The following is a 24,746-nucleotide window of genomic DNA, read 5'->3' as shown; positions in this document are numbered from 1 at the left end:
TCAGGACTACCTGGCATGATGACTCCTTGCTGTCCCCAGTCCACCTGGCCGTGCTGCTGCTCCAGTTTCAACTGTTCTGGCTGCGGCTATGGAACCCTGACCTGTTCACCGGACGTGCTACCTGTCCCAGAACTGCTGTTTTCAACTCTCTGGAGACAGCAGTAGCAGTAGAGATACTCCTAATGATCGGCTATGAAAAGCCAACTGAAATTTACTCCTGAGGTGCTGACTTGTTGCACCCTCTACAATCACTGTGATTATTATTATTTGACCATGCTGACATCTATGAACATTTGAACATCTTGGGCATGTTCTGTTATAATCTCCACCCGGCACAGCCAGAAGAGGACTGGCCACCCCTCATAGCCTGGTTCCTCTCTAGGTTTCTTCCTAGGTTCTGGCCTTTCTAGGGAGTTTTTCCTAGCCACCGTGCTTCTACACCTGCATTGCGTGCTGTTTTGGGGTTTTAGGCTGGGTTTCTGTACAGCACTTTGAGATATCAGCTGATGTAAGAAGGGCTTTATAAATACGTTTGATTTGATTTTGATTTGATAGAGAGAGCTTAAGCCCCACCCTCGTCAATATATACAGTTGAAGTCAGAAGTTTACATACACTTAGGTTGGAGCCATTAAAACTCGTTTTTTAACCACTCCAGAAATTGCTTGTTCACAAACTATAGTTTTGGCAAGTCGGTTAGGACATCTACTTTGTGCATGACACAAGTAATTTTTCCAACAATTGTTTACAGACAGATTATTTCACTTATAATTCACTAATTATCAAAATCCAGAAAAGAGCTGTTAAATTCTACAACCACCTAAAAGGAAGTGATTCACAAACCTTCCATAACAAAGCCATCACCTACAGAGAGATGAACCTGGAGAAGAGTCCCCTAAGCAAGCTGGTCGTGGGGCTCTGTTCACAAACACAAACACACCCTACATAGCCCCAGGACAGAAACACAATTAGACCCAACCAAATCATTAGAATACAAAAAGATAATTACTTGACACATTGGAAAGAATTAACAAAAAAACTGAGCAAACTAGAATGCTGTTTGTCCCTAAACAGAGAGTACACAGTGACAGAATACCTGACCACTGTGACTGACCCAAACTTAAGGAAAGCTTTGACTATGTACAGACTCAGTGAGCATAGCCTTGCTATTGAGAAAGGCCGCCGTAGGCAGACCTGGCTCTCAAGAGCAGACAGGCTAAGAGAGAGAGAGTGACTATGTACAGACTCAGTGAGCATAGCCTTGCTATTGATAAAGGCCGCCGTAGGCAGACCTGGCTCTCAAGAGAAGACAGGCTAAGAGAGAGAGAGAGTGACTATGTACAGACTCAGTGAGCATAGCCTTGCTATTGAGAAAGGCCGCCGTAGGCAGACCTGGCTCTCAAGAGCAGACAGGCTAAGAGAGAGAGAGAGTGACTATGTACAGACACATATTTCCCTCAGATTACACAGACCTGGCTCTCAGTGAGCATAACCTTGCTATTGAGAAAGGCCGCTGTAGGCAGATTCCCATAAATTCCCATATCTACTGGGGGAAATACCACAGTGTGTCATCACAGCAGTAAGATTTGTGACCTGTTGCCACGAGAAAAGGGCAACCAGTGAAGAACAAACACCATTGTAAATACAACCCATATTTATGCTTATTTATTTTATCTTGTGTCCTTTAACCATTTGTACATTGTTAAAACACTGTATATATATATAATATACTTCTGTATGTGTAATGTTTACTGTTAATTTTGATTGTTTTTCACTTTATATATTATCTTCTTCACTTGCTTTAGCAATGTTAACACATGTTTCCCATGCCAATAAAGCCCTTGAATTGAATTGAATTGAAAAATTGAGAGAGAGAGAGAGATAGTTGTTGTTTTGGGGACAGTTGATAGATAGAGAGAGAGAGAGAGAGAGAGAGAGAGAGAGAGGTAGTTGTTGTTTTGGGGAGAGTTGATAGAGAGAGAGAGAGAGAGAGAGAGAGAGAGAGGGAGAGAGAGTGTTGTTGTTTTGGGGACAGTTGATAGAGAGATGTAGTTGTTGTTTTGGGGACAGTTGATAGAGAGAGAGAGAGAGAGTTGTTGTGGTAACTGTTGCCAGGCAGATGTAAAGGTGGGTCATTCTAAGACCACACCCGACACAAACAAACCCCCTGACCCCCACCCCTCCTTTTTGTTTGTGTGTGTGAGATTAGAGATCAGTCTGTTTCTCCCCCCTCCCTGCATATCTTTATTTGTTGATAGGGGGAGGGCTTTAGGGATTAAAATCGGATGGGGGTTATCCTTCCCTCCTCCTCCCTCCCTATCCCATACTCCTCCTCCTCCCTCCCTCATCCCCCCTATCCCCGTCTCCTCCTCCCTCCCTATCCCCGTCTCCTCGTTCCTCCTTCTCCCTCCTCCTCCTCCTCCACCTTCCCCCTCCTCTCTCCCTCCTCCTCCCTCCCTATCCCCGTCTCCTCCTCCTCCCTATCCCCGTCTCCTCCTTCCTCCTCCTCCCTCCCTATCCCTCCTCCTACTCCTTCCCCCTCCTCTCTCCCTCCCTCCTTCTCCCTCCTTCCTCCTCCTCCTCCCTCCCTTCTCCTCCTTTCCTCCTCCTCCTCTCATCCCTGCACAGGTGTATCCTTCTCTCTCACACACACACATACAAACTCACAAACATACTGTGACACACACACACACACAGGTTAAAGAATAAACATCAGACTCACCGGTGGATCAGGCTCTTCTCCTCCAGGTCAACAGTTAGAGTCTCGCTGCTATAACAGTATCCTACAGTACTACAGCTGATATAAACGTCCAACCTACAGAGGTGATACAGGCTGACTGGTCTATGTGTGTGATCAGGCTGTCGCTGCATCTCTTCCTGTCACTTCGCTCCGGCCTGACAGTGTGTGTGTGTGTGTCTGACAGTGTGTGTGTAAATGTGTGTGTGTGTGTGTGTCTGACAGTGTGTGTAAATGTGTGCGTGTCTGACAGTATGTGTGTGTGTGTCTGACAGTGTGTGTTCCTCCCTCATATCCCCTGGTCTCCGTAGCGATGTGGAGGTTGGCTGCTGGCAGCTGAAACAATGTAGCCTCACATCCTCTTTCCTCTCCCTCCTCCCCTATCTCTCTCCCTCCTCGCTGGTCTCTTTCTCCCGTCTATCTCATCCTTCTCTCTCTCTCTCTCTCCCTCCTCCCCTATCTCTCTCCCTCCTCTCTCATCCTTCTCTCTCTCTCTCTCTCTCTCTCTCCCCTCCCTATCTCTCTCTCCCTCCTCCCCTATCTCTCTCCCCCTCCCCTATCTCTCTCTCCCTCCTCCCCTATCTCTCTCCCTCCTCCCCTATCTCTCTCCCTCCTCCCCTATATCTCTCCCCCTCCCCTATTTCTCTCTCCCTCCTCCCCTATATCTCTCCCCCCTCCCCTATCTCTCTCCCTCCTCCCCTATCTCTCTCTCCCCCTCCCCTATTTCTCTCTCCCTCCTCCCCCATTTCTCTCTCCCTCCTCCCCTATCTCTCTCCCTCCTCCCCTATCTCTCTCCCCTCCCCTATCTCTCTCCCTCCTCCCCTATCTCTCTCCCACCCCATATCTCTTTCCCCCTCCCCTATCTCGCTCTCTCTCCCCTCCCCTATTTCTCTCTCTCCACCCTCCCCTATCTCTCTCTCTCCCCTCCCCTATCTCTCTCCCTCCTCCCCTATCTCTCTCCCAACCCCTATCTCTCTCTCCCACCCCCTATCTCTCTCTCCCCCTCCCCTATCTCTCTCCCCCTCGCCTATTTCGCTCTCTCTCCTCCCCTATTTCTCTCTCTCCACCCTCCCCTATCGCTCTCTCTCCCCTCCCCTATCTCTCTCCCTCCTCCCCTATCTCTATCCCTCCTCCCCTATCTCTCTCTCCCCCTCCCCTCTCTCTCTACCTCCTCCCCCATCTCTCTCTCCCTCCTCCCCTATCTCTCTCCCTCCTCCCCCATCTCTCTCTCCCTCCTGCCCTATCTCTCTCCCTCCTCCCCCATCTCTCTCTCCCTCCTCCCCATCTCTCTCTCTCCCTCCTCCCCATCTCTCTCTCCCTCCTGCCCTATCTCTCTCCCTCCTCCCCCATCTCTCTCCCTCCTCCCCATCTCTCTCTCCCTCCTCCCCCATCTCTCTCTCCCTCCTCCCCCATCTCTCTCCCTCCTCCCCTATCTCTCTCCCTCCTCACCTATCTCTCTCCCTCCTCCCCCATCTCTCTCTCCCTCCTCCCCCATCTCTCTCTCTCCCTCCTCCCCTATCTCTTTCCCAGACATAGGGGCAGGTGTTTAGTTCTGTACTCAAAGGTGTAATGCACAGCTGCACGTTCCCTCTCAGATTTATCTTGTTTCTAGTTTCTCTGTATATCCACCTAGCAGTTTGATGAAGGTGTCTTTAGCCCAAATAGGTTCCCAATATCCCATCCTCATAACTAGATACCAAGAAGGCATTTCAGGATAAAAATCTAGTTATAGTAGCTAGCTTGTCTCACTATTTTAGCTGGTATGCCTGCTAGTAAGGTTGGTAGACTTTAGAATATCAAACAATAACTAAATATACTGAATAAGACTCACATTCCTTTCAATCCTTTACCCAGATGTGAGCAAAGAAGCATATTTTGTTTCTTTAAAAAAAATGAACACCAGTCAGGAGGATACAGATGCTTAGATATGCAGAAAAATATTTTTTACATAGAATTAAGCATAATGATTAGATTGCAGGAAATGCAAACTTCTCCAACTTTCGGATGAGGGCACAGCCTTCCTCTTAACATCTCCCCAACCATCTAAACATACGTTGTGCCCGCTCAAATGTTTGTGGTACATGACTCCCCTGTCTGTACTGCTGCAACACCAAACCCAGAGAGACAGAGTACGTATTTCTAGTCCTCTCCTCTCAGAGCTAGTGGAGACAGAACACCTCATGTCTGTCAGTTCTGTGTTGCTGTTGTTGGCAGGTTTGTGTCTGTAAGGTGTCTGTTAATAATTGATGGTGTCTGTGTGTGTGGGAGAGAGAGGGAAAGAGAGGGAGAACGAGAGGAGAGCGAAAGAGAGAGAGAGGGAGTGAGATCTAGAGAGAGAAGGAGAGAGAGAGGGAGAGAGAAGGAGCTAGAGGGGGAGAGAGAAGAAGAGAGAGAGAAGGAGAGAGAGAGAGATGTAGAGAGAGAAGGAGAGAGAAGGAGAGAGAGAGGAGAGTGAGAGAGAAGGAGAGAGAGAGAGAGAGAGAGAAGGAGAGACAGAGAGAGAGAGAGAGAGAAGGAGAGACAGAGAGTGGGAGAGGGAGAGAGAAGGAGAGACAGAGAGAGAGAGAGTGGGAGAGGGAGAGAGAGAGAGAGAGAGGGCCAGTGGCTGTGCAGAGCTGGACCCATTGTTCTACTTTTCCTGTTTTCTACCTTCACAGCTCAGCTCAGTCTGACTGAATGGGTGTGTGTCTGAATGTGTCTGTACACTGGTGTGTCTGTACACTGGTGTGTGTGTACACTGGTGTGTGTGTGAGAGCCACCCAAAACCCAATCTCAGGACCTTATTTCCTCTCTCACCATTCTGCCTCCACTCTCTCTCACTCCATTCTGCCTCCCCTCTCACTCCACTCTCTCTCACTCCATTCTGCCTCCACTCTCACTCCATTCTGCCTCCACTCTCTCACTCCATTCTGCCTCCACTCTCTCTCACTCCATTCTGCCTCCACTCTCACTCCACTCTCTCTCACTCCATTCTGCCTTCACTCTCTCACTCCATTCTGCCTCCACTCTCTCTCTCTCTCTCTCTCTCTCTCTTTCTCTCTCTCTCTCATTCAACACTCTCTCACCACTCCACCCCCCTCTCTTGCTCTCTGCCTCCACTCTCTCAGCTACAAAACAATAACTGGCGGAAAACACTGTGTGAGAGAGAGCGACAGATACATAGAGAGAGAGAGACAGAGACATAGAGAGAGAGAGACAGAGACATAGAGAGAGACAGAGACATAGAGAGAGAGAGACAGACATAGAGAGAGAGAGACAGACATAGAGAGAGAGACAGAGACATAGAGAGACAGACATAAAGACAGAGAGACAGACATAGAGAGACAGAGACATAGAGAGAGAGAGACAGAGAGAGACATGGAGAGAGAGAGACAGAGACATAGAGAGACAGACATAGAGAGAGACAGAAACATAGAGAGAGAGAGACAAAGACATAGAGAGACAGAGACATAGAGAGAGACAGAGACATAGAGAGAGACAGAGAGAGACATAGAGAGAGACAGAGAGAGACATAGAGAGAGAGAGACATAGACAGACAGACATAGAGAGACAGAAAGAGAGAGCTCTCTGTAACCTGGTTACCCTCTAGGCTACCTGTAACCTGGTTATCCTCTAGGCTCTCTGTAACCTGGTTACCCTCTAGGCTCTCTGTAACCTGGTTATCCTCTAGGCTCTCTGTAACCTGGTTACCCTCTAGGCTCTCTGTAACCTGGTTACCCTCTAGGCTCTCTGTAACCTGGTTACCCTCTAGGTTATTGCCCACAATATTTGGAACCAAGGATTGATCAAACCAATCTATAATAATGGAGACAAATTTGACCCAAATTACAGAGGAATTTGCATTAACAGCAACTTGGGTAAATTCTCTGCATAAATAGCAGACTACATCATTTCCTTGATGAACACAACGTCCTGAGCAGATGCCAGATTTGATTTTTTTGGAATGATGGTACAACAGACCACATTTCCTCCACACTCTAATTGACCAACAAGTCAACCAAAACAAAGGCCCAATCTACTCGTGTTTTGTAGACTTCAAGAAAGCATTTCATTCAATTTGGCACAAAGGTCTTTTTAGAGACTAACAGAAAGTTATATTGGAGGGAAAAAAATATGATGTTATTAAATCAATGTACACTAAAAACAAATGTGTGGTTAAAATTGGCAACAAAAATATATCACCTCTTGGAAATACACCACAGAAAATCAAAGTAAACTTCAATGCTATTTGTCTCTAAACAGACCGTACATGGTGGCAGACTATCTGACCACTGTGACTGATAGAAAACTGAGGAAAACACTGACTAGGTACAGACTCAGTGAGCACAGTCTGGCTATAGAGACCGGTCATCACAGGACAAACCTGGCTGCCCAGAGAGGACAGTCTGGCTATAGAGACCGGTCGTCACAGCCAAACCTGGCTGCCCAGAGAGGACAGTCTGGCTATAGAGACCGGTCGACACAGGACAAACCTGGCTGCCCAGAGAGGACAGTCTGGCTATAGAGACCGGTCGTCACAGACAAACCTGGCTGCCCAGAGAGGACAGTCTGGCTATAGAGACCGGTCGTCACAGACCAACCTGGCTGCCCAGAGAGGACAGTCTGGCTATAGAGACCGGTCGTCACAGACAAACCTGGCTGCCCAGAGAGGACAGTCTGGCTATAGAGACCGGTCGTCACAGACAAACCTGGCTGCCCAGAGAGGACAGTCTGGCTATAGAGACCGGTCGTCACAGACAAACCTGGCTGCCCAGAGAGGACAGTCTGGCTATAGAGACCGGTCGTCACAGACAAACCTGGCTGCCCAGAGAGGACAGTCTGGCTATAGAGACCGGTCGTCACAGACCAACCTGGCTGTCCAGAGAGGACAGTCTGGCTATAAAGACCGGTCGTCACAGACCAACCTGGCTGTCCAGAGAGGACAGTCTGTGCTCACTCTGCTCCAGGGGAGAGGTAGAGACAGAGCTGCATTTCCTATTACACTGTGACTAATACTCAGATGTAAGAGAATATTTATTTCCCCAAATTATCATTATAAATATAAATAAATAAATTATCATTATAAATATAAATAAATAAATTATCATTCAGTATAAAGAATTTGAAACTATAAAAGATGTGCAGTTTTGGAACATGAAACATGTGCTTCTGCCACAACCTGGGGGACAGTCAGTGAAACGTGAAATGTGCTTCTGCCACAACCTGGGGGACAGTCAGTGAAACGTGAAATGTGCTCCTGCCACAACCTGGGGGACAGTCAGTGAAACGTGAAATGTGCTTCTGCCACAACCTGGGGGACAGTCAGTGAAACGTGAAATGTGCTTCTGCCACAACCTGGGGGACAGTCAGTGAAACGTGAAATGTGCTCCTGCCACAACCTGGGGGACAGTCAGTGAAACGTGAAATGTGCTCCTGCCACAACCTGGGGGACAGTCAGTGAAACGTGAAATGTGCTCCTGCCACAACCTGGGGGACAGTCAGTGAAACGTGAAATGTGCTTCTGCCACAACCTGGGGGACAGTCAGTGAAACGTGAAATGTGCTCCTGCCACAACCTGGGGGACAGTCAGTGAAACGTGAAATGTGCTCCTGCCACAACCTGGGGGACAGTCAGTGAAACGTGAAATGTGCTCCTGCCACAACCTGGGGGACAGTCAGTGAAACGTGAAATGTGCTTCTGCCACAACCTGGGGGTCAGTCAGTGAAACGTGAAATGTGCTTCTGCCACAACCTGGGGGACAGTCAGTGAAACGTGAAATGTGCTTCTGCCACAACCTGGGGGACAGTCAGTGAAACGTGAAATGTGCTCCTGCCACAACCTGGGGGACAGTCAGTGAAACGTGAAATGTGCTTCTGCCACAACCTGGGGGACAGTCAGTGAAACGTGAAATGTGCTCCTGCCACAACCTGGGGGACAGTCAGTGAAACGTGAAATGTGCTTCTGCCACAACCTGGGGGACAGTCAGTGAAACGTGAAATGTGCTCCTGCCACAACCTGGGGGACAGTCAGTGAAACGTGAAATGTGCTTCTGCCACAACCTGGGGGACAGTCAGTGAAACGTGAAATGTGCTCCTGCCACAACCTGGGGGACAGTCAGTGAAACGTGAAATGTGCTTCTGCCACAACCTGGGGGTCAGTCAGTGAAACGTGAAATGTGCTTCTGCCACAACCTGGGGGACAGTCAGTGAAACGTGAAATGTGCTTCTGCCACAACCTGGGGGACAGTCAGTGAAACGTGAAATGTGCTTCTGCCACAACCTGGGGGACAGTCAGTGAAACGTGAAATGTGCTTCTGCCACAACCTGGGGGACAGTCAGTGAAACGTGAAATGTGCTTCTGCCACAACCTGGGGGTCAGTCAGTGAAACGTGAAATGTGCTTCTGCCACAACCTGGGGGACAGTCAGTGAAACGTGAAATGTGCTTCTGCCACAACCTGGGGGACAGTCAGTGAAACGTGAAATGTGCTTCTGCCACAACCTGGGGGACAGTCAGTGAAACGTGAAATGTGCTCCTGCCACAACCTGGGGGACAGTCAGTGAAACGTGAAATGTGCTCCTGCCACAACCTGGGGGACAGTCAGTGAAACGTGAAATGTGCTTCTGCCACAACCTGGGGGACAGTCAGTGAAAAGTCAAAATGTGCTCCTTCCACAACCTGGGGGACAGTCAGTGAAACGTGAAATGTGCTCCTGCCACAACCTGGGGGTCAGTCAGTGAAACGTGAAATGTGCTCCTGCCACAACCTGGGGGACAGTCAGTGAAACGTGAAATGTGCTCCTGCCACAACCTGGGGGACAGTCAGTGAAACGTGAAATGTGCTCCTGCCACAACCTGGGGGACAGTCAGTGAAACGTGAAATGTGCTTCTGCCACAACCTGGGGGACAGTCAGTGAAACGTGAAATGTGCTTCTGCCACAACCTGGGGGACAGTCAGTGAAACGTGAAATGTGCTTCTGCCACAACCTGGGGGACAGTCAGTGAAAAGTCAAAATGTGCTCCTTCCACAACCTGGGGGACAGTCAGTGAAACGTGAAATGTGCTCCTGCCACAACCTGGGGGACAGTCAGTGAAACGTGAAATGTGCTCCTGCCACAACCTGGGGGACAGTCAGTGAAACGTGAAATGTGCTTCTGCCACAACATGGGGGACAGTCAGTGAAAAGTCAAAATGTGCTCCTTCCACAACCTGGGGGACAGTCAGTGAAACGTGAAATGTGCTCCTGCCACAACCTGGGGGACTGTCAGTGAAACGTGAAATGTGCTTCTGCCACAACCTGGGGGACAGTCAGTGAAACGTGAAATGTGCTTCTGCCACAACCTGGGGGACAGTCAGTGAAACGTGAAATGTGCTTCTGCCACAACCTGGGGGACAGTCAGTGAAACGTGAAATGTGCTCCTGCCACAACCTGGGGGACAGTCAGTGAAACGTGAAATGTGCTTCTGCCACAACCTGGGGGACAGTCAGTGAAACGTGAAATGTGCTTCTGCCACAACCTGGGGGACAGTCAGTGAAACGTGAAATGTGCTTCTGCCACAACCTGGGGGACAGTCAGTGAAACGTGAAATGTGCTCCTGCCACAACCTGGGGGACAGTCAGTGAAACGTGAAATGTGCTCCTGCCACAACCTGGGGGACAGTCAGTGAAACGTGAAATGTGCTTCTGCCACAACCTGGGGGACAGTCAGTGAAAAGTCAAAATGTGCTCCTTCCACAACCTGGGGGACAGTCAGTGAAACGTGAAATGTGCTCCTGCCACAACCTGGGGGTCAGTCAGTGAAACGTGAAATGTGCTCCTGCCACAACCTGGGGGACAGTCAGTGAAACGTGAAATGTGCTCCTGCCACAACCTGGGGGACAGTCAGTGAAACGTGAAATGTGCTCCTGCCACAACCTGGGGGACAGTCAGTGAAACGTGAAATGTGCTTCTGCCACAACCTGGGGGACAGTCAGTGAAACGTGAAATGTGCTTCTGCCACAACCTGGGGGACAGTCAGTGAAACGTGAAATGTGCTTCTGCCACAACCTGGGGGACAGTCAGTGAAACGTGAAATGTGCTTCTGCCACAACCTGGGGGACAGTCAGTGAAACGTGAAATGTGCTCCTGCCACAACCTGGGGGACAGTCAGTGAAACGTGAAATGTGCTCCTGCCACAACCTGGGGGACAGTCAGTGAAACGTGAAATGTGCTTCTGCCACAACCTGGGGGACAGTCAGTGAAAAGTCAAAATGTGCTCCTTCCACAACCTGGGGGACAGTCAGTGAAACGTGAAATGTGCTCCTGCCACAACCTGGGGTTCAGTCAGTGAAACGTGAAATGTGCTCCTGCCACAACCTGGGGGACAGTCAGTGAAACGTGAAATGTGCTCCTGCCACAACCTGGGGGACAGTCAGTGAAACGTGAAATGTGCTCCTGCCACAACCTGGGGGACAGTCAGTGAAACGTGAAATGTGCTTCTGCCACAACCTGGGGGACAGTCAGTGAAACGTGAAATGTGCTCCTGCCACAACCTGGGGGACAGTCAGTGAAACGTGAAATGTGCTCCTGCCACAACCTGGGGGACAGTCAGTGAAACGTGAAATGTGCTCCTGCCACAACCTGGGGGACAGTCAGTGAAACGTGAAATGTGCTTCTGCCACAACCTGGGGGACAGTCAGTGAAAAGTCAAAATGTGCTCCTTCCACAACCTGGGGGACAGTCAGTGAAACGTGAAATGTGCTCCTGCCACAACCTGGGGGTCAGTCAGTGAAACGTGAAATGTGCTCCTGCCACAACCTGGGGGACAGTCAGTGAAACGTGAAATGTGCTCCTGCCACAACCTGGGGGACAGTCAGTGAAACGTGAAATGTGCTCCTGCCACAACCTGGGGGACAGTCAGTGAAACGTGAAATGTGCTTCTGCCACAACCTGGGGGACAGTCAGTGAAAAGTCAAAATGTGCTCCTTCCACAACCTGGGGGACAGTCAGTGAAACGTGAAATGTGCTCCTGCCACAACCTGGGGGTCAGTCAGTGAAACGTGAAATGTGCTCCTGCCACAACCTGGGGGACAGTCAGTGAAACGTGAAATGTGCTTCTGCCACAACCTGGGGGACAGTCAGTGAAACGTGAAATGTGCTTCTGCCACAACCTGGGGGACAGTCAGTGAAAAGTCAAAATGTGCTCCTTCCACAACCTGGGGGACAGTCAGTGAAACGTGAAATGTGCTCCTGCCACAACCTGGGGGTCAGTCAGTGAAACGTGAAATGTGCTCCTGCCACAACCTGGGGGACAGTCAGTGAAACGTGAAATGTGCTCCTGCCACAACCTGGGGGACAGTCAGTGAAACGTGAAATGTGCTCCTGCCACAACCTGGGGGACAGTCAGTGAAACGTGAAATGTGCTTCTGCCACAACCTGGGGGACAGTCAGTGAAACGTGAAATGTGCTTCTGCCACAACCTGGGGGACAGTCAGTGAAACGTGAAATGTGCTTCTGCCACAACCTGGGGGACAGTCAGTGAAACGTGAAATGTGCTTCTGCCACAACCTGGGGGACAGTCAGTGAAACGTGAAATGTGCTCCTGCCACAACCTGGGGGACAGTCAGTGAAACGTGAAATGTGCTCCTGCCACAACCTGGGGGACAGTCAGTGAAACGTGAAATGTGCTTCTGCCACAACCTGGGGGACAGTCAGTGAAAAGTCAAAATGTGCTCCTTCCACAACCTGGGGGACAGTCAGTGAAACGTGAAATGTGCTCCTGCCACAACCTGGGGGTCAGTCAGTGAAACGTGAAATGTGCTCCTGCCACAACCTGGGGGACAGTCAGTGAAACGTGAAATGTGCTCCTGCCACAACCTGGGGGACAGTCAGTGAAACGTGAAATGTGCTCCTGCCACAACCTGGGGGACAGTCAGTGAAACGTGAAATGTGCTTCTGCCACAACCTGGGGGACAGTCAGTGAAAAGTCAAAATGTGCTCCTTCCACAACCTGGGGGACAGTCAGTGAAACGTGAAATGTGCTCCTGCCACAACCTGGGGGTCAGTCAGTGAAACGTGAAATGTGCTCCTGCCACAACCTGGGGGACAGTCAGTGAAACGTGAAATGTGCTTCTGCCACAACCTGGGGGACAGTCAGTGAAACGTGAAATGTGCTTCTGCCACAACCTGGGGGACAGTCAGTGAAAAGTCAAAATGTGCTCCTGCCACAACCTGGGGGTCAGTCAGTGAAACGTGAAATGTGCTTCTGCCACAACCTGGGGGACAGTCAGTGAAACGTGAAATGTGCTTCTGCCACAACCTGGGGGACAGTCAGTGAAAAGTCAAAATGTGCTCCTTCCACAACCTGGGGGACAGTCAGTGAAACGTGAAATGTGCTCCTGCCACAACCTGGGGGTCAGTCAGTGAAACGTGAAATGTGCTTCTGCCACAACCTGGGGGACAGTCAGTGAAACGTGAAATGTGCTCCTGCCACAACCTGGGGGTCAGTCAGTGAAACGTGAAATGTGCTTCTGCCACAACCTGGGGGACAGTCAGTGAAAAGTCAAAATGTGCTCCTGCCACAACCTGGGGGACAGTCAGTGAAACGTGAAATGTGCTTCTGCCACAACCTGGGGGACAGTCAGTGAAACGTGAAATGTGCTCCTGCCACAACCTGGGGGACAGTCAGTGAAACGTGAAATGTGCTCCTGCCACAACCTGGGGGTCAGTCAGTGAAACGTGAAATGTGCTCCTGCCACAACCTGGGGGACAGTCAGTGAAACGTGAAATGTGCTCCTGCCACAACCTGGGGGACAGTCAGTGAAACGTGAAATGTGCTCCTGCCACAACCTGGGGGACAGTCAGTGAAACGTGAAATGTGCTTCTGCCACAACCTGGGGGACAGTCAGTGAAAAGTCAAAATGTGCTCCTTCCACAACCTGGGGGACAGTCAGTGAAACGTGAAATGTGCTCCTGCCACAACCTGGGGGTCAGTCAGTGAAACGTGAAATGTGCTCCTGCCACAACCTGGGGGACAGTCAGTGAAACGTGAAATGTGCTTCTGCCACAACCTGGGGGACAGTCAGTGAAACGTGAAATGTGCTTCTGCCACAACCTGGGGGACAGTCAGTGAAAAGTCAAAATGTGCTCCTGCCACAACCTGGGGGTCAGTCAGTGAAACGTGAAATGTGCTTCTGCCACAACCTGGGGGACAGTCAGTGAAACGTGAAATGTGCTTCTGCCACAACCTGGGGGACAGTCAGTGAAAAGTCAAAATGTGCTCCTTCCACAACCTGGGGGACAGTCAGTGAAACGTGAAATGTGCTCCTGCCACAACCTGGGGGTCAGTCAGTGAAACGTGAAATGTGCTTCTGCCACAACCTGGGGGACAGTCAGTGAAACGTGAAATGTGCTCCTGCCACAACCTGGGGGTCAGTCAGTGAAACGTGAAATGTGCTTCTGCCACAACCTGGGGGACAGTCAGTGAAAAGTCAAAATGTGCTCCTGCCACAACCTGGGGGACAGTCAGTGAAACGTGAAATGTGCTTCTGCCACAACCTGGGGGACAGTCAGTGAAACGTGAAATGTGCTCCTGCCACAACCTGGGGGACAGTCAGTGAAACGTGAAATGTGCTCCTGCCACAACCTGGGGGTCAGTCAGTGAAACGTGAAATGTGCTTCTGCCACAACCTGGGGGACAGTCAGTGAAACGTGAAATGTGCTCCTGCCACAACCTGGGGGTCAGTCAGTGAAACGTGAAATGTGCTTCTGCCACAACCTGGGGGACAGTCAGTGAAAAGTCAAAATGTGCTCCTGCCACAACCTGGGGGACAGTCAGTGAAACGTGAAATGTGCTTCTGCCACAACCTGGGGGACAGTCAGTGAAACGTGAAATGTGCTCCTGCCACAACCTGGGGGACAGTCAGTGAAACGTGAAATGTGCTCCTGCCACAACCTGGGGGTCAGTCAGTGAAACGTGAAATGTGCTCCTGCCACAACCTGGGGGACAGTCAGTGAAACGTGAAATGTGCTCCTGCCACAACCTGGGGGACAGTCAGTGAAACGTGAAATGTGCTCCTGCCACAACCTGGGGGACAGTCAGTGAAACGTGAAATGTGCTTCTGCCACAACCTGGGGGACAGTCAGTGAAAAGTCAAAATGTGCTCCTTCCACAACCTGGGGGACAGTCAGTGAAACGTGAAATGTGCTCCTGCCACAACCTGGGGGTCAGTCAGTGAAACGTGAAATGTGCTCCTGCCACAACCTGGGGGACAGTCAGTGAAACGTGAAATGTGCTTCTGCCACAACCTGGGGGACAGTCAGTGAAACGTGAAATGTGCTTCTGCCACAACCTGGGGGACAGTCAGTGAAAAGTCAAAATGTGCTCCTGCCACAACCTGGGGGTCAGTCAGTGAAACGTGAAATGTGCTTCTGCCACAACCTGGGGGACAGTCAGTGAAACGTGAAATGTGCTTCTGCCACAACCTGGGGGACAGTCAGTGAAAAGTCAAAATGTGCTCCTTCCACAACCTGGGGGACAGTCAGTGAAACGTGAAATGTGCTCCTGCCACAACCTGGGGGTCAGTCAGTGAAACGTGAAATGTGCTTCTGCCACAACCTGGGGGACAGTCAGTGAAACGTGAAATGTGCTCCTGCCACAACCTGGGGGTCAGTCAGTGAAACGTGAAATGTGCTTCTGCCACAACCTGGGGGACAGTCAGTGAAAAGTCAAAATGTGCTCCTGCCACAACCTGGGGGACAGTCAGTGAAACGTGAAATGTGCTTCTGCCACAACCTGGGGGACAGTCAGTGAAACGTGAAATGTGCTCCTGCCACAACCTGGGGGACAGTCAGTGAAACGTGAAATGTGCTCCTGCCACAACCTGGGGGTCAGTCAGTGAAACGTGAAATGTGCTTCTGCCACAACCTGGGGGACAGTCAGTGAAACGTGAAATGTGCTTCTGCCACAACCTGGGGGACAGTCAGTGAAACGTGAAATGTGCTTCTGCCACAACCTGGGGGACAGTCAGTGAAACGTGAAATGTGCTTCTGCCACAACCTGGGGGACAGTCAGTGAAACGTGAAATGTGCTTCTGCCACAACCTGGGGGACAGTCAGTGAAACGTGAAATGTAACTTCAACAATATTTCCTATCTGGTTTTGTTTTGTCTTTCATACCAGGTCATGTGTCTTCTCAGTCATGTTGACACTGGTCTACTACCAGGTCATGTGTCTTCTCAGTCATGCTGACACTGGTCTACTACCAGGTCATGTGTCTTCTCAGTCATGCTGACACTGGTCTACTACCAGGTCATGTGTCTTCTCAGTCATGCTGACACTGGTCTACTACCAGGTCATGTGTCTTCTCAGTCATGTTGACACTGGTCTACTACCAGGTCATGTGTCTTCTCAGTCATGTTGACACTGGTCTACTACCAGGTCATGTGTCTTCTCAGTCATGCTGACACTGGTCTACTACCAGGTCATGTGTCTTCTCAGTCATGCTGACACTGGTCTACTACCAGGTCATGTGTCTTCTCAGTCATGTTGACACTGGTCTACTACCAGGTCATGTGTCTTCTCAGTCATGTTGGCACTGGTCCACTACCAGGTCATGTGTCATCTCAGTCATGCTGACACTGGTCTACTACCAGGACATGTGTCTTCTCAGTCATGTTGACATTGATCTACTACTATTGCTTTAATGTATTGTTACATTGAAGAGAGAGAGAGAGAGATAGACAGAGAAAGAGAGCGAGAGAGACAGAGAGAGAAACAGAGAGAGAAACAGAGAGAGAGAAACAGATAGAGACAGAGAAACAGAGAGAGACAGAAACAGAGAGAGAGACAGAGACAGAGAGAGAGGCAGAGAGAGACAGAAAGAGAGAGACAGAGAGAGAGACAGAGAGAGAGACAGAGAGAGAGACAGAGAGAGAGACAGAGAGAGAGAGACAGAGAGAGAGACAGAGAGAGAGACAGAGAGAGATACAGAGAGAGAAACAGAGAGAGAAACAGAGAGAGAGAAACAGAGAGAGACAGAGAAACAGAGAGAGACAGAAACAGAGAGAGAGACAGAGACAGAGAGAGAGACAGAGAGAGACAGAGAGAGAGAGACAGAGAGAGAGAGACAGAGAGAGAGACAGAGAGAGAGAGAGACACAGAGAGAGAGACCATTTGTACATTGTTAAAACACTGTATATATATATATAATATGACATTTGTAATGTCTTTACTGTTTTGAAACCTCTGTATGTGTAATGTTTACTGTTAATTTTTGTTGTTTTTCACTTTATATATTCACTTTGTATGTTGTCTACCTCACTTGCTTTGGCAATGTTAACACATGTTTCCCATGCCAATAAAGCCCTTGAATTGAATTGAATTGAGACAGAGAGAGAGAGAGGCAGAGAGACACAGAGAGAGAGAGACAGAGAGAGAGAGAGACAGAGTATCCTGTAAAAACAGCAGCTAGCAGGAAACAAACAACTCTGAAACTCCAAAACAAAGGTTTTTTTTTTACACACACACTGGTTCAATGCTGCTGCCATCTCCACCATTTACAACCAGACAAACTCACAAGTTAGAAACTAATAATTCAATGTTTATTATATTATACAACTGATTAAATAATGTAACCCAACTCATAACTTACATACCCGAACTCAACTATTTACATCAACAATAGAAAACAGAAACGGTTCCTGACCCGAACAGTAGGAGATAGACTGTTACCTACTCCCCTCTTCCCTCCCTCTCTCTACTCCTCCTCAAACAGCATGATAGAGAAGTCATCCTCCTCTTCCTGAATGGGTTCCTGAGCTAGTCTCTTCATCACTTCCTCTCTGCAGCCCAGAATCTCCATGTCTTCATCTAGGAAATCATCCTCTCCTCCCTCATCCCCCTCCCCTACAAACACAGATTGTACAAACTCCTTCCCCTCCTTTTCCTTGATCTGTTGTTCCTCTCCTCCCTCTCCTGTTTCTCTCCCTTCCTCTTTCACTGCCCCCTCCTCAACAGATATATCAGACTCATGTCCCTCTTCCTCCTCCTTCACTGCCTCCCCCTCAACAGATATATCAGACTCATGTCCCTCTTCCTCCTCCTTCACTGCCTCCTCCTCAACAGATATATCAGACTCATGTCCCTCTTCCTCCTCCTTCACTGCCTCCTCCTCAACAGATATATCAGACTCATGTCCCTCTTCCTCCTCCTTCTCTTCCTCTTCCAGGCTTCTCTCCTCTCTCAGTTCCTTCCTTTCTTCTCCTTTACTGGTCTCTTTCGCTCTTTCCTCCTCTACTCCGTCTCCCTCTCTCTTCTCCTCCACTCCTTCTCTCTTCTCCTCTCTCTCTCTCCCTAGTACAGTCTGGTCTTTGCTGGGTGGAGAGGCTACGGGGGATCAGAGGTTAGAGGTCAGTTCAGACAGCTACAGGTTGTTGCTAGGTAACTAACGTGGTCAGTACTGTAGAAGTAGAAGTCACCTGGTCTGGCCGTGGTCGTGCTGCCTTTCTTTAGTTTGGAGAGCCAGGGAGTCATCACTCTCTTCTTACCTTCCTCCTCTCCTTTTTTCTTCTCTCCAGCTCTCTCTTTCACTCCCTTTCCTCCCTCGTTCAGGTCCCCTCCAATTGGCTCTGTGAGAGAGACTTGATTAGTTTAGAGTTGAGAAAGAGAGAAGAGGGAGAGAGACACACACCTGACTTCGTATTCTTTACAGGCTTTAGTCTATTGAACGCTCCCTCCTCCTTCTCACCTGGTCTTTTTATTCCAAGCTGCTCTCCTTCCCTCCTCCCTTCAGTCTCGTCTTCTCTCCTCCATTCTCTCTTTCCTCCTTGTTTCATGGTTTTCTTTCTGGGCTCTGATGGTGAGAACCATGATGACATCATCAGACCGACTCAGTGTTCTGTTTTAGTGTTAGGGTGGAAGTAAACCCTGCACACTCACCACACTGCTCTCTTTCACTCTGTCTCTTAGCAGCATTCACCACAGCTGACTTCTGAGGAACACACACATTAATTATACACTTGGATTTAGTCAAACCAGCTCAGAGAGAGAGAGAGAGAGAGTGTGTGGAAGACACAGGAGATGTGACATGCTTACCTTGTTTCTGACGTATGCTGACCTCCTGCTCTTTTCATTGTCCAGAAGCATCTCCATCACCTCTATATCCCACAACAACAAGAGTTGCAGCTCCTCATGAATGAACACATTTAATTTAGAAGTCACTTATCGCCTATAGTCTTTTAAAACAGACCCCAGCTATAGCTACAAGGCATTCTTGGAACCTTTTAAAGGAGCCTGTAGTAACTTCAGGTGCAGTGTGTGTGTGTATAGTATTTGTGAAGTATTGTGTGTACCAGCAATGTCGCTGTCCTCTGAGCTCTCTCTGTCTGATGTTTGTTGAGTCCAGAACCCAAACCTAGACAACCTCCTCTGAGAGAGAGAGAGAGACAGAGAGAGAGAGAGAGAGAGAGAGAGAGAGAGAGTAGAGAGTAGAGAGAGACAGAGAGAGTAGAGAGAGAAAGAGAGAGTAGAGAGAGACAGAGAGAGTAGAGAGAGAGACAGAGAGAGAGAGAGAGAGTAGAGATAGAGAGTAGAGAGAGTAGAGAGAGGGAGTAGAGAGAGAGAGAGACAGAGAGAGTAGAGAGAGTAGAGAGAGACAGAGAGACAGAGAAACAGAGAGAGAGACAGAGAGACAGAGTAGAGATAGACAGAGAGAGACAGAGAGAGAGAGAGAGAGACAGAGAGACAGAGTAGAGATAGACAGAGAGAGACAGAGAAACAGAGAGAGAGACAGAGAGACAGAGTAGAGATAGACAGAGAGAGAGACAGAGAGAGAGAGAGAGAGTAGAGAGACAGAGAGACAGAGAAACAGAGAGAGAGACAGAGAGACAGAGTAGAGAGATAGTAGAGATAGACAGAGACACAGAGAGAGAGAGAGAGAGTAGAGAGAGACAGAGAGACAGAGAGAGAGAGAGAGAGAGAGACAGCGAGAGAGAGAGAGAGACAGAGAGAGAGAGTAGAGAGAGACAGAGAGAGAGAGACAGAGAGAGAGAGAGAGAGACAGAGAGTAGAGAGAGACATAGAGAGAGAGAGACAGAGAGACAGAGAGAGTAGAGAGAGAGACAGAGAGAGACAGAGAGACAGAGAGAGAGAGAGAGAGTAGAGAGAAGGAAGGGAATATGTTAATTAAGCAACACACACAAACAAAGTGAAGTGGATACAGTGCCTTCGGAAAGTATTCAGACTCCTTCCTCGTTTCCACATTTTGTTACGTTACAGCCTTACTCTAAAATTTATTAAATAAAACATTTTCCATCATCAATCTACACACAATGTCCCATAATGACAAAGCAAAAACAGGTTTTTAGAAATTTTTGCAAATGTATGAAAAGTTTTAAAAAACAGTATTCAGACCCTTTGCTATGAGACTCTAAATTGAGCTCAGGTGCATCCTGTTTCCATTGATCATCCTAGAGATGTTTCTACAACTTGATTGGAGTTCACTTGTGGTCAATTCAATTGATTGGACATGATTTGGAAAGGCACACACCTGTCTATATAAGGTCCCACAGTTGACAGTGCATGTCAGAGCAAAAACCAAGACATGAGGTCGAAGGAATTGTCCGTAGAGCTCCGAGACAGAATTGTGTTGAGACACAGATCTGGGGAAGGGGACCAAAAAATATCTGCAGCATTGAAGGTCCCCAAGAACACAGTGGCCTCCATCATTGAAGGTCCCCAAGAACACAGTGACCTCCATCATTGAAGGTCCCCAAGAACACAGTGGCCTCCATCATTGAAGGTCCCCAAGAACACAGTGGCCTCCATCATTGAAGGTCCCCAAGAACACAGTGACCTCCATCATTGAAGGTCCCCAAGAACACAGTGGCCTCCATCATTGAAGGTCCCCGAGAACACAGTGACCTCCATCATTGAAGGTCCCCAAGAACACAGTGACCTCCATCATTGAAGGTCCCCAAGAACACAGTGGCCTCCATCATTGAAGGTCCCCAAGAACACAGTGGCCTCCATCATTGAAGGTCCCCGAGAACACAGTGACCTCCATCATTGAAGGTCCCCAAGAACACAGTGACCTCCATCATTGAAGGTCCCCAAGAACACAGTGACCTCCATCATTGAAGGTCCCCAAGAACACAGTGACCTCCATCATTGAAGGTCCCCAAGAACACAGTGGCCTCCATCATTGAAGGTCCCCGAGAACACAGTGACCTCCATCATTGAAGGTCCCCAAGAACACAGTGACCTCCATCATTGAAGGTCCCCAAGAACACAGTGGCTTCCATCATTGAAGGTCCCCAAGAACACAGTGGCCTCCATCATTGAAGGTCCCCGAGAACACAGTGGCCTCCATCATTGAAGGTCCCAGAGAACACAGTGACCTCCATCATTGAAGGTCCCCAAGAACACAGTGGCCTCCATCATTGAAGGTCCCCGAGAACACAGTGGCCTCCATCATTGAAGGTCCCCAAGAACACAGTGGCCTCCATCATTGAAGGTCCCCAAGAACACAGTGGCCTCCATCATTGAAGGTCCCCAAGAACACAGTGGCCTCCATCATTGAAGGTCCCCAAGAACACAGTGGCCTCCATCATTGAAGGTCCCCGAGAACACAGTGACCTCCATCATTGAAGGTCCCCGAGAACACAGTGACCTCCATCATTGAAGGTCCCCAAGAACACAGTGACCTCCATCATTGAAGGTCCCCAAGAACACAGTGACCTCCATCATTGAAGGTCCCCAAGAACACAGTGGCCTCCATCATTGAAGGTCCCCGAGAACACAGTGACCTCCATCATTGAAGGTCCCCAAGAACACAGTGACCTCCATCATTGAAGGTCCCCAAGAACACAGTGGCCTCCATCATTGAAGGTCCCCAAGAACACAGTGGCCTCCATCATTGAAGGTCCCCGAGAACACAGTGGCCTCCATCATTGAAGGTCCCCGAGAACACAGTGACCTCCATCATTGAAGGTCCCCAAGAACACAGTGGCCTCCATCATTGAAGGTCCCCGAGAACACAGTGGCCTCCATCATTGAAGGTCCCCAAGAACACAGTGGCCTCCATCATTGAAGGTCCCCAAGAACACAGTGGCCTCCATCATTGAAGGTCCCCAAGAACACAGTGGCCTCCATCATTGAAGGTCCCCAAGAACACAGTGGCCTCCATCATTGAAGGTCCCCGAGAACACAGTGGCCTCCATCATTGAAGGTCCCCGAGAACACAGTGGCCTCCATCATTGAAGGTCCCCAAGAACACAGTGGCCTCCTCCATTGAAGGTCCCCGAGAACACAGTGGCCTCCATCATTGAAGGTCCCCGAGAACACAGTGGCCTCCATCATTGAAGGTCCCCAAGAACACAGTGGCCTCCATCATTGAAGGTCCCCAAGAACACAGTGGCCTCCATCATTGAAGGTCCCCAAGAACACAGTGGCCTCCATCATTGAAGGTCCCCAAGAACACAGTGGCCTCCATCATTGAAGGTCCCCGAGAACACAGTGGCCTCCATCATTGAAGGTCCCCGAGAACACAGTGACCTCCATCATTTGTAAATGGAAGAAGTTTGGAACCACAAAAATTTGTCTTAGAGCGGGCCTCCCGGCCAAACTGAGCAATCAGGGGAGAAGGGCCTTGTTCAGGAAGGTGACCAAGAATCTGATGGTCACTCTGACAAAGCTTCAGAGTTCCTCTGTGGAGATGGGAGAACCTTCCAGAAGGACAACCATCTCTGCAGCACTCCACCAATCAGGCCTTTATGGTGGAGTGGCCAGCCGGAAGCAACTCCTCAGTAAAAGGCACATGACAGCCCGTTTGGGAGTTTGATAAAAGGCACCTAAAGGACTCTCAGACCATGAGAAACAAGATTCTCTGGTCTGATGAAACAAAGATTGAACTCTTTGGCCTGAAGAGGAGAGGATCTGCAGAGAAGAATGAGAGAAACTCAACAAATACAGGTGTGCCAAGCATATCTAAAAAAGACTTGAGGCTGCATTTGCTGGGTCTGAATACTTACCAGTCAAAAGTTAGGACACACCTACTCATTCCAGGGCTTTTCTTTATTTGTACTATTTTCTACATTGTAGAATAATAGTGAAGACATGAAAACAATGAAATAACATATATGGAATCATGTAGTAACCAAAAAAGTGTTAAACAAATCAAAATAGATTTTGTATTTGAGATTCTTCAAAGTAGCCACCCTTTGCCTTGATGACAGCTTTTCACACTCTTGGCATTCTCGCAACCAGCTTCATGAGGAATGCTTTTCAAACAGCCTTGAAGGAGTTCCCACATATGCTGAGCACTTGTTGGCTGCTTTTCCTTCACTCTGCGTTCCAACTCATCCCAAACCATCTCAATTGGGTTGAGGTCTGGTGATTGTGGAGGCCAGGTCATCTGATGCAGCCCCCCATCACTCTCCTTCTTGGTCAAATAGCCCTTACACAGCCTAGAGGTGTGTTTTGGGTCATTGTCCTGTTGAAAAACAAATGATAGTCTCACTAAGCACAAAACAGATGGGATGGCGTATCGCTGCAGAATGTTGTGGCAGCCATGTTGGTTAAGTGAGCCTTGAATTCTAAATAAATCACAAAGTGATTCACCCCCAAAAAAAAACACAACATCACCTCCTCCTCCATGCTTCACGGTGGGAACCACACATGCGGAGATCATCTGTTCACAAAAACATGGCGCTTGGAACCAAAAATCTCAAATTCGGACCAAAGGACAGATTTCCACTGGTCTAATGTCCATTGCTCGTGTTTCTTGGCCCAAACAAGTCTCTTCTTCTTATTGATATCCTTTAGTAGTGGTTTCTTTGCAGCAATTCGACCATGAAGTCCTGATTCACGCAGTCTCCTCTGAACAGTTGATGTTGAGATGTCTGTTACTTGAACTCTGTGAATTATTTATTTTGGCTGCAATCTGAGTTGCTGTTAACTCTAATGAACTTATCCTCTGCAGGAGAGGTAACGCTGGGTCTTCCTTTCCTGTGGCGCCTCATGAGAGCCAGTTTTATCATAGTGCTTGATGGTTTTTGCGACTGCACTTGAAGAAACTGTCAAAGTTCTTGACATTTTCCGGATTGACTGACCTTCATGTTTTAAAGTCATAATGGACTGTCGTTTCTCTTTGCTTATTTGAGTAGTTCTTACCATAATATGGACTTGGTATTTTACCAAATAGGGCTATCTTCTGTATACCACCCCTACCTTGTCACAAGACAACTGATTGCGTCAAACGCATTAAGGAAAGAAATTCCACAAATTAACAAGAAACACCTGTTAATTGAAATGCATTCCAGGTGACCTCATGAAGCTGGTTGAGAGAATACCAAGAGTGCAAAGCTCTCATCAAGGCAAAGGGTGTCTACTTTGAAGAATCTCAAATATAAAACATATTTTCATTTGGTTAATACTTTTTTGGTTACTACATGATTCCATGTGTTATTTAATAGTTATGATGTCGTCAATATTATTCTACAATGTAGAAAATAGTACAAATAAAGAAAAACCCTGAATTGAGTTGAGTAGGTGTTTCCAAACTTTTGACTGGTACTGTTTGTAAATGTGATATTTCCTTTAGTTTTTATACATTTGCAAAAATCTCTAAAATCCTGTTTTTGCTTTGACATAATGGGGTATTGTGTTTAGATTGATGGGGGGAAAAGAACAACTATTTAATCCATTTTAGAATAAGGCTGTAACGTAACAACATGTGGAAAAGGTCAAGGGCTCTGAACACCTTTCCGAAAGCACTGTATGTGAGAATGTGGCTGAGACAGTGTGTGTCTGTGTTTTTGATTTACTATTTTTGTGGATACCAGAGGTCCTCACAAGGATAGCAAAACAAGAAACATTCGGACAAGTGGGGACATTTTGCCGGTCCCCAAAAGGAAAGATTCTATTTTAGGATTAGGGGTTTTAAGGGTTAGGGTTAGAATTAAGGTTAGGGTTAGGAGTAGGGGATAGGTATAGTTTTAGGATTAGGGATTTTAAGGGTTAGGGTTAGAATTAAGGTTAGGGTTAGGAGTAGGGGATAGG

General features: G+C 48.5%; 3 protein-coding genes across 3 annotated transcripts in view; 1 reads left to right on the top strand and 2 right to left on the bottom strand.

Annotated features, from left to right (window-relative positions):
• Positions 1 to 2,752, bottom strand: part of LOC139379531 (phosphatidylinositol 4,5-bisphosphate 3-kinase catalytic subunit alpha isoform) — a 167,096-nt gene extending 164,344 nt beyond the window's left edge. Inside the window, exon 1 of the mRNA XM_071122348.1 lies at positions 2,721 to 2,752. The gene's annotated coding sequence lies outside the window, so the exon portion shown is untranslated. The remainder of the gene's footprint in view (positions 1 to 2,720) is intronic.
• The window catches only part of LOC139379146 (high mobility group protein B2-like), a 371,903-nt gene that overhangs the window by 180,102 nt on the left and 167,055 nt on the right, over positions 1 to 24,746 (top strand). The window lies entirely within an intron of this gene.
• The window catches only part of LOC139379263 (zinc finger CW-type PWWP domain protein 1-like), a 36,879-nt gene continuing 29,578 nt past the window's right edge, over positions 17,446 to 24,746 (bottom strand). Inside the window, exons 11-15 of the mRNA XM_071122062.1 lie at positions 19,040 to 19,115; positions 18,783 to 18,844; positions 18,627 to 18,678; positions 18,167 to 18,316; positions 17,446 to 18,074 (exon numbers count right to left, since the gene is read on the bottom strand). Of these exons, the coding sequence (XP_070978163.1) occupies positions 17,446 to 18,074; positions 18,167 to 18,316; positions 18,627 to 18,678; positions 18,783 to 18,844; positions 19,040 to 19,115 (969 nt within the window). The remainder of the gene's footprint in view (positions 18,075 to 18,166; positions 18,317 to 18,626; positions 18,679 to 18,782; positions 18,845 to 19,039; positions 19,116 to 24,746) is intronic.

The sequence above is a fragment of the Oncorhynchus clarkii genome, chromosome 21, assembly GCF_045791955.1.
Source record: "Oncorhynchus clarkii lewisi isolate Uvic-CL-2024 chromosome 21, UVic_Ocla_1.0, whole genome shotgun sequence".
In the NCBI taxonomy this organism is placed as follows: Eukaryota; Metazoa; Chordata; class Actinopteri; order Salmoniformes; family Salmonidae; genus Oncorhynchus; species Oncorhynchus clarkii.
Note: the sequence above shows the minus strand (reverse complement) of the source record. Positions and strands in the feature narration are given on the sequence as shown.